Source organism: Pecten maximus, chromosome 11 (genome assembly GCF_902652985.1).
Source record: "Pecten maximus chromosome 11, xPecMax1.1, whole genome shotgun sequence".
NCBI lineage: Eukaryota > Metazoa > Mollusca > Bivalvia > Pectinida > Pectinidae > Pecten > Pecten maximus.
This window is the reverse complement of record NC_047025.1, coordinates 678,852-689,628: the sequence shown is the minus strand read 5'-3', so window position 1 is coordinate 689,628 and position 10,777 is coordinate 678,852. Positions and strand designations below refer to the sequence as shown.

The 10,777-nt window shown below is 35.6% G+C and overlaps 1 protein-coding gene across 1 annotated transcript; it reads left to right on the top strand.

The window, feature by feature from the left end:
• Window positions 1–2,957: 2,957 nt before the first annotated feature.
• LOC117337866 lies at window positions 2,958–6,367 on the top strand. The gene is made up of 2 exons (XM_033899001.1): window positions 2,958–3,008; window positions 4,885–6,367. Exon 2 carries the CDS (start codon window positions 4,893–4,895, stop codon window positions 5,631–5,633), a length of 741 nt encoding a protein of 246 aa, XP_033754892.1. The 5' UTR covers window positions 2,958–3,008; window positions 4,885–4,892; the 3' UTR covers window positions 5,634–6,367.
• The last annotated feature ends 4,410 nt before the right edge of the window (window positions 6,368–10,777 follow it).

Below are 10,777 nucleotides of genomic sequence, written 5' to 3'. Positions count from 1 at the left end.
TTTTGACATCAAAATATAATTCTTGATATAAAAAAAAAATATTAACGCATTTTATAACCGCCTATTTTTATGTCAGGAAATGACATCAAATATTCAGTTTTTGTTTTTGTTTTTTAAATAAAAAGAAATGTTTGATATAAGAAAAAAGACTTTCTATATATAAAAAACTGAACAAATAATGTAGAAGCGCAAGAGCTCAGGGTCGGAGGATTTCCCTTTAGCCTGCGATAGAATGTCCGAGAGCTAGTTCGAGGACCGGCGCACGCAGGATTTTTTTTTTATTGCTTTGTCCTAAAACACTTTAACTATCCACATCAATAAGATGCAACAAAATATTTTTGACGATGTAACAATTTCCATCCGCTAGTCAGATTATTAACTGTACGGGAGCCATTGATCAATCATCGCCCGCTGATGTTGATCATTCTCAGGAAATTTCTTAAGTTCTCAATCATTTTAACCAAATAGTTACAAATAATAATTCATTCACACGTGGCAGCATGGATATTAATTTAAAAAAGACGAAACTAATTTACAAATGTATTCCGTAGAATTATCCGCTCTTGTCATTCGGAAACAGAAACTTGGACAGCCGTTTTATCAATTAGGAACAGAAATTTGAGGAAACTGACATTTACAGAAAAACTGACCAACGTGACGATATTGAACGAAATTACAAAAATTTTTTTTTTTGATTATACAGTGTTTTTGGAGTCATACATCTATGAATTAAAATGAAAAGATACAGCATGTACATTTTGAAATTGATCCAAAAGCAATGCAATGACGTATACTTGTTTCGTGTCTGATCAAATATAATCATGAAGACATAAGGGGGCGTGCTACAGCATAAGGGAGATAACTCGTGATAAAAGCTAGAATTTATAATGCTACCGAAGCAAATAGATAAATATGCCTAGTTCAACAGGTAAGATGGCTTAAGAAAAGCAATTAGTCCCCATATAGGCTTACCACCCGAAATGATAAATATTATTACATTTTTACCAGTGAAGCATCAGAAAATCATTCATTGTACAATAGTGATATTTTCTGATATTTTGAAAATATCACTTTTTCTGATTTGACCAATCAAAGCACTGCTTATAAAAACGACAATGGGAGAACTTAAAGCTGCCCCGATAGATTTTGCTATAAAATGTAATAAACAGAATATCAAAGAGTATCTTCAGTTTCATACCAAATAAATTTCACTCGTGTGGCTAACATTTGGATATTTTTCACTCGTATATCAAAATATTATCCGTCAAATATATTTAGTATTATTGAAGACATTGTTAGATATCCTCCATTACTTTTACGAAACTATATTATTTCGGTTAAGCATGGAGTAAAGGACAGATATAAACCATAAAGTAAATACTTTAACTAAATAACAGTCGCCGAATGGAGTCACGTGGTGCGCTTGACGAGTCCGCATAGCGTTCTGTTCTATACAAGCGGCAACATATTTTTTCTTGTAGGACTCTCCGAATGGTAATGCTATTGTTTTGCAGTGATTTTCGAAATTAAAGGAAAGCTTTAATTTTATGAAATGAGAGCCTGTACAAAAAAAACAACAACAAAAAAAACCCCCAAAAAACCCAACGTGCTGTGAAAGTCAACCACAGTGCACCCTTGAAAAGATTGCAATATTGTTAAATCAGCCTTCTGCAATTATTGATATCCTATATTTAAATTTCGAAAAATCATTTGACATTGCACTCCATGAAAGATTACTAAAAACTCTAGAAAGTTGTGGAATTATCGGCGATGTCTTAAATTGGATTAAGGAATTTTACATGATTAGAAACAGAGTGGTATTGAATGATTCATACTCCAACTAGTGGAATTCCTCAATGGAGTGTGTTATGGGCCAAACGCTCTTTCGAATACAAAAAAATGTAGTTATATATGACTTAATGGAAGTTGTACAAAATGAGATACAGTGTTACACAGAAAACAACAACAACAACAAAAACACTCACAAAGAAACCAAAAATAAATAAATATAAAAAAAAAAAAAAAAAAACAATAAAAAAACAAACAAACAAACAAACACTAAAATAACAAAAAATAAGCAATAATCATGAAAGAATAATGATCTTACTTTTTCCCCGAATCTGATGCAGCTTTAGATCATAATTAACTGTGAAATGTGTTCAGTTGTTTATATTGATTTATTTATTACTTATCGAGAGACTCGAAAATGATATCCAATAAAAATAACTGATAATTAATTTCTTTATCTATATATCGTCGAACTGGAATCTTTGATCTAGCGGTCAACGGTGTATCCTTCCGAGAGCTGTGTTTTGGTTCGTATCTGACCGTTTTTATTCCTTAGTTTTTGTTTCAAAATTCGGGGAAACACTAATCTATTATTTAATACCTGTTGACGAGTTTTTTTTAGCAAAAGTTTGATAAACAATTACATTACGATACTCTTCTCATCATCTCCGTTCGTTGGCCACCGTCTGCCGTCCAGCCTTCTCTGTCTTTCCCTAAACTGTATCTCCAAAATCTGTCAATATTAAATTCCACCTTGCAGTCAACAAGGCAGAATCAAATCCAAAATACTAAACTGTAGTCTGTGTTGGAGTTGCATCCCTTTTTGGGTTAAGACGATACTTTTAACATTACCTATAATAAGTTTTCCAATTAAAATTTTCCATGTCATAGAAGCCTGCTCCGGTCACCCGAGTGACAGCGACCGTATAGAATACTAGTACCGACCAATTTCATGTATACTAATATATCATAATGCGAGCATGTTCTAAACTTAGGAAGGAAGGAAGGAAGGAAGGTTTTAGACAACCTGATTGCTTTCCCTTTTCGATGCTGTATCCTAATTTACAGAACTTGTTCCAGCTATGCATGAACTGCCGTTTTTATTTTGGTTTTGATGACTTGTGTAAGGCTAGAAGTGCACTATATAATGAAGGGCATTTCTTCCCACCGACACCCAATTACTACCAGCTCGGATTTCTGTCTACCGGGAAGGAAATAAGGTGAGAACAGGCTAGATGATCAGTAGAGGGTTGTACAAAAACTATCTATAAACAATGTCACTCTTATTGAGTCTCGTCTCTGCAATTTTATATAGGCGCCGAATCGATTCACATATTCATGCGTATATATCTGGGCGTAGACACTGTTTACGTGTAATGAAAGTACGAGCTCGTTGTGTAAGGTGTACACGGAAATATATGCCCTGATAAATAAGGTACTTCCGATGTAATATAAATATTATCAATAAGAAGAAAACTCTCTCATTAAAGAACAATATAATCATTTGATTGGCCCTTATGTCCTTTTCAATTTCATAAATCATATCGAAAAAAGATTATCTTACATGAGTGGCTATGTCATATCAAATTATGGACGAGTTTAATACATATCCTAAGACATCTATTATCATACTATTACTATTTATGACAATATTAGCAAAAACATCCCCAATAAACGTTTCTTAAGACAGGATAAATCCGGCTCGGATGGGACATTTTCGTCTACACAGGCAATCACGTGGCGTCACATATCTGTTATGACGTCACAATAGTGTTATTACACGCGTGTCTTACGATGTTTATGATATGTATATCATGTGCTAAGTTTTAAATTGGATAGGATTAGTTTGGTTTATTTTATTTAACATCCTATTAACAGCTAGGGTCATTTGTCATTGTTGATAAAGAATTGTTTAGAATTTAAGAATCCACTATAAACAAGGCAGGTCCATGGCCGTATCCTTAACTAGTGTTTTGAGAGGTCAATGGCCGTATCATTAACTGGTGTTTTGAGAGATAAATGACCGTATCATTAACTGGTGTTTTGAGAGATAAATGACCGTATCATTAACTGGTGTTTTGAGAGATAAATGACCGTATCATTAACTGGTGTTTTGAGAGATAAATGACCGTATCATTAACTGGTGTTTTGAGAGATAAATGACCGTATCATTAACTGGTGTTTTGACAGGTCCATGGCCGTATCATTAACTGGTGTTTTGAGAGATAAATGACCGTATCATTAACTGGTGTTTTGACAGGTCCATGGCCGTATCATTAACTGGTGTTTTGAGAGATAAATGACCGTATCATTAACTGGTGTTTTGAGAGATAAATGACCGTATCATTAACTGGTGTTTTGAGAGATAAATGACCGTATCATTAACTGGTGTTTTGAGAGATAAATGACCGTATCATTAACTGGTGTTTTGACAGGTCCATGACCGTATCATTAACTGGTGTTTTGAGAGATAAATGACCGTATCATTAACTGGTATTTTGACAGGTCCATGGCCGTATCATTAACTGGTGTTTTGAGAGATAAATGACCGTATCATTAACTGGTGTTTTGACAGGTCAATGACCGTATCATTAGCTGGTGTTTTGACAGGTCCATGACCGTATCATTACCTGGTGTTTTGACAGGTCCATGACCGTATCATTAACTGGTGTTTTGACAGGTCCATGACCGTATCATTAACTGGTGTTTTGAGAGATTGCAATGCTAATTCAGGATTTTTTGGTATATGTATTTCCTCTTTGGAGAAATTGGAACAATCTTGCTACAGATAAAGATAAAGATTTCAGAAGCGCTATCTGCAGACACACTTATATAGGCCTACCCATCATTTGAATAGATACACATGTTTTAAAGGGATGCTGGGTCTCAACGAAGTGCCTGGTATATTGATCACTGCGGCTATTCTGATTTAGTGTATCATTGCGGCCAGTGTCAGTTTTGAATCTATATAGCACCTAGATAAGAAAGTGTTACCACTGTTAATGAAAAGGCTGTCAATACTTGTCGTACTTATTGGAAAGACTCTTTCTACTAGTAACTCATATTCTTTACCTAACTCCGATTCTGTATTTCCAGGAAGTAACATGGCCAACAAAGGCGTGGAACCACGTGCCGCTCGGTCTGTCCACCTCAGATACAAAGTGCCCGATTCCGCCACTTCCGCCCGAAACACCATTTGTGTCCGTCGTTGTCAGACCGGTACATATTTCTGCGCTATCAACTTCCGGTGTGGATATATGGGGATTCAACAGTTGTATGACGGGAAAAAGGTTGTTATATTTTCCGTCTGGGATAATAAGACTGATGATGACCCGGATGTTGACCGACAAGCAAAGGCTACATACAAAGGTGAAGGTGTAGACATCCAGAGATTCGGAGGTGAGGGCACGGGCCTTCGGTGCCTTTTACCATACAACTGGGAAATAGATGAAGATACACCATTCCGAGTGGATGCAGAGACGGACGGCAAATGGACAGCCTACTCCGGACATTACTTTGACCAGAGGAAGAACTCGTGGTTCCATATCGCTACGCTCAAGACTTTGACAGAAGGAAAGTTGATTTGCGATTGTGCCGCATTCGTTGAAGATTTTCGGCGCGACGGGAAAAGTTTTCATGAGAAAAGGAAAGCATGCTTTTGTGATTTCCAATTCTTAGTAGGAGATCGATGGACGAAATGTGACGAGGCACGCTTCACAGCTGATCAAAACCCAGTCTTAAATATCAATGCTGGATGTGAGGGGAATCAGTTTTTCGTTTTGGAAACTGGTGGTGATACCTGCAATTGTGATACACCCCTGAATGGTACTGTGAAAATTGAATGAATAGATATGAAAAGATCAACATGTCAGATTCCATATGTTTGTATACAATGTATATAATCGGTTATCAACTCGCTTTGACAATCAACCTTCACGTGGAACTGATTCTTCGCTTGTCTCTAACTTTCAACATTAATTACCAAAAGCCTTTTGTCTATTTGTGGCTATCTTTATTGTTTGACAATTTTTGCTCTTATGTTCAACTCGGCTACCTTAGTTATAAAATAAACAAAATACAACAAATTATGTGAAAAAATGTAATATTCAATCATGACCCAATGAACTGTTCAGCTGTAATTTAGATGATTTGAATATTCAAAAACTTTTAAATAGAATCTCAATTTATATGTTTTTATTAAGTATAAGTTATTCAGCAGCAATTTTAAGAAGTTAAGCTCCCGATCCTCCTTCTATTGAAGGATACACGTGTAATGACCAAAAGTATCTTTTCTCGTTTGAAACGAATGACAAGTCTTTTTATTATTTTACTCTTATGTTCTTGTAAATATTTTTGTATGTTTATTACAAATAATATAGCCAGTGTTACCCATACCAGTTCCAAGATTTTTTTTACTTCTGTCCCCTTGCCTTTCTCTGTACATGTGTCACAAATTTCAAGTTTACAATACATGTAGCAAAATGTGCATTGATTTAGTCTTGTACAGAATGGCAATCGGAACTTATTATTTTAAAGTGTATGGCAAATTAATTTTTGGTAATTATATTTGGTCACCGACTTACATCTTACTTTTTAAACGAACATTAATGTTCGGTTATTGCCATCAAGAACTGGACTGAGAAATATGACCATATTTGGTAGCCACATTCACCAATACGCCATCTACTGTCTGTTTCAATGAAAATGGCTGCCCCCATGGCCTTACGCTTCAAATAATTTATGTGCAAAAACATCTTCGTTTTATATAATAGTTTTGCCGAAAATGTTGAAATGTATTCAGTAGATGTTTTCAAGATGCATACGATTTGAGAAATGCATAACGCTAGCGAAATGTGAAGACTAAATGAACCTGAACTTTGCGAACAACTCCAGGTCAATATATTTATGTAAACAACTATTGCGCAGGCGCATTCGTCTCCGGATGTTTTGAAAGTTTTGCTCTTCCGTGTTCATTCCAAAACGGCTGACATTATAGCATAGGTCTGCAAATATGTCCGCGATTTACTTAAATGTGTAATATATATATTCTAGAATGTTACATCATTTTCAACTAGGTGTGTATTTATATAATTTAGAGAAAGAAATATATCAAAAACGGCATACGAGACGATACGTTGTATCATAGATTACTGTACGTGTTTGCGAGAAAGAACTGTACATATGTATAGGCTTACAATAAAGTGGTATTTGTGGTCAGGATGACTGGTCATAGCGTTAACGATGTCATCGATTTCCATATACCATTTCTATTTGACGAAAACGACCAATACATCAAATGCAAATGATAATATCTTGTTATGTGCACGGGATTTCTTGTTGTAGGCGATACTTGGAACGTCTTTACTGTTGTAAGGGAGGTAACTGCAAGATTACGGAAATCAAAAGTTATACCAATTTGATTGGTCGATTCTTCCATGACTTTGGCATGGGGTTTACAATCGAAGTGACAGATAACTACGGCAATATTCAGATGATATCAACAAAAACATTTTTGGATACGTGTGGTTGGCAGTTGTTGTCATGTTTAAAATGAACAATTATATAGTTTGGTTTTATTTCGGCAAAGACGAGAATATTTACTGAAACGGACCACAGGTGAAGCGGACTTGGAAATACCGACGCGAAGAAAAATGGGGCTCAATTATAATATAAATTGGCATTATTTTCAGAGAATTGACCCAAATATATGTTCCTCAATGCCTAATTGTATCATATGTAAAATATTACAGGACCGATTTTTAAATTAATTTTTCATTTGCGAATCGCGGCCCGATTGTCGTTAGAGTTGAATTGCCGAAATGGCCGATAGTGGACCCAAAATCGATATTTTTACGAGAGAATGGACCCAATATAGTAATCTTTGGTGTGTGTATAAAGACCATATGAATTTGTTTTTCATTTCCCTGGAAGTATTTTGAAATCATTTGCAAAATACCGAATTCACGACTAAATTTTCGATTGTGACGAACTACTGAGACGGTGTTAAGTTCATGTTAAGCCAATCTGATTAAAATCAGCTGTTACATGGCTACGTTTACTATGCACTACGTCTACGTAAAAAACGGAAAACGGAAATCCGGATTATCTAAAAACAAATGCAAAAATACTTGTGATATTCACTTAATTTGATATTCAGCCGTTAATTGTTATTTGTAGTTTTATAACTTCTGATATATTGTGATTGATTCTCTATATAATATTGCTGTGGAACTTGTGTTATTTTTCAAATTCATTTTAATAATTTGTTAATTTAGAATGTTCATCAAGTCATGATCAAGACTTGAAATTCTCACTACACCATACTTCAAACACGGAGTAATCAATGAATTGATAAACTGAAAATTGAAGTCAAGCAAATGAGTTAATATTTACCTTAAGTATTTTTTCAATATACAACAAATGTTCAGATGACTATTAGTGCCATGCTGTTACAAGATTTCAGTTTCAATTCTAAAATTGAATTAGTATGTAAATATATGCTAGCCTGTCAATATCCACAAAGCCAGTGTAGTCTACTGTACTCAAAGTCATGCCAGTAGATAGCGGTACATATACGTACTGCTTACATCTAGTGCTTACTTGTGTGAACTATAAATCAATAACAAAATGGTTCATATATTTCTTTATATTACTTCACAAATTATTTGGTGTCTGAAGATCTGAATGAAGTGAATAAACGATGTATTAAATTATGTTTATGAAATATTCAAATCATTGATCATTCTCTTTTAAAAATATTGATTTCAGGTCCATTTTGGTAATTCAACTATGACAGCAATCAGGTCTCAAATGGCGAATGATTACAAAAAAATTAAATACTTCTCGGTCAAATAAACCCCTAATATTTTACATATGATTAATTTTGACATTGGAGAACATATAATTGTGTCCATTCTCTAAGCACTGGTAGAAAGTACAGAATAGAGCTTCATAAATATATTCTCAAAATTACTAATTACCCCGGTAAATATAACATTTTACATAAACCTCCCATGACTGATGGTGAACTTAAAGTTGCAAATCTCCTGTGTCATTCCAATTTTGATGTGTAAATATATACACATACGGTATATATATAGTTATAGATATGGAATGCTTCACAAATTTGCATACAGTTATGGAATCTTATAACACCCCCAAAGATGTTCTCTCCACATAAAGGTGTGATTTGTGCAATTACATTGCTGAACTGTGTGGTACAGTATGATTGGATGATCAACATTGGAAAAGGACAATAAATAGGGAATGTGTCATCCCATCGAATGGACTGTAATCTTTGTGATCAGGTTTGAAGTTGAAAATGAAGCTTCGAAGTTTTCTTTTTCTGTTTGCTGAATTATTCGATGAAGATAGTCTTTATCTGGTTGCTATCACATTGTTTGCAATACTGTAATTATACCAGAAGTATATCTTCTCATATCAAGATTTATTAACATCAAATGATTCCAGAACAAAAGGAGTCAAGTTTTTAGGTCATCTGACCCAAAGAGTCAGAATGACCTATAGTCATCATGCTTCGTCCGTCGTCGTGCGCCGTACGTAGACTTTTCACATTTCAAACTTCTTCTCAAGTTCCACCAGTGGGATTGAGCTGAAACTTGCCTGAAATGATGCTGGGATGGTCCTGACCAAGTGTTGTTATTTTTCGGGTCAGTCTGAAATCCAAGATGGCCGCGACAGCCGCCATTTTGAAAACACATTTTAAACTTCTTCTCAAGTTCCACCAGTGCTGTTGGGCTGAAACTTGCCTGAAATGTTCCTTAGATGATCCTGACCAAGTGTTGTTATTTTTCTGGTCAGTCTGAAATCCAAGATGGCTGCCACAGCCGCCATTTTGAAAACACATTTTAAACTTCTTCTCAAGTTCCACCAGTGCTTTTGAGCTGAAACTTGCCTGAAATGATCCTGATATGATCCCGATCAAGTGTTGTTATTTTTCGGGTCAGTCCGAAATCCAAGATGGCTGCCACAGCCGCCATTTTGAAAACACATTTTAAAATTCTTCTCAAGTTCCACCAGTGCTTTTGAGCTGAAACTTGCCTGAAATGATCCTGATATGATTCCGACCAAGTGTTGTTATTTTTCGAGTCGGTCCGAAATCCAAAAGGGCCGCCATAGCCGCCATCTTGAAAAACACATTTTAAACTTTTTCTCAAGTTCCACCAGTGCTGTTGGGCTGAAACTTGCCTGAAATGATCCTGAGATGATCCTGACCAAGTGTTCTTATTTTTCGGGCTGATCCGAAATCCAAGATGGCCGCCATAGCGGCCATTTTGAAAACACATTTTAAACTTCTCAAGTTTAACCAGTGCTGTTGGGCTGAAACTTGCCTGAAATGTTCCTCAGATGATCCTGACCAAGTGTTGTTATTTTTCGGGTCGGTCCGAAATCCAAGATGGCCGCCGCGGTCGCCTTCTTGAAAAACACATTTTAAACTTCTTCTCAAGTTTCATTGGTGCCATTGAGCTGGAAATGGATGAGGATCTCAAGGAAGGCGAGTCAACATAGTGTTGTTATTTTTTCAGCCTCGTAAAAACTTTGACATGGCAGCAATGGCGGCCATTTTGTAACATGATTGCGCAATCATGGTTTTCCTAAACAACATCTATTTCAAACTTCTTCTCAAATTCCACCGGCGGGATTCAGCTCTAACTTACCAGAAATGATCCTGAGATGGTCCTTACCAAGTGTTGTTATTTATTGGGTCATTCAGAAATCCAAGATGGCCACCATGGCCAACAGTGTCACTATATTCTTGCTACAGAGAATGCATACTACTATAATATAAGGGTTTTAATTTAGAGTCAGATGACCGTTAAGGCCCTTGGGCCTCTTGTTTGTTTTGAAGTACCATACATGCTTTAGTATAGTTTCAATAGGATACATTCCTAATCCGGGCCTTGATTAGCAGCTCTGGTTTTGGTTTTCAGTAATTCTTTATGTGTGTTTCATCATATTAAGTTGAAAT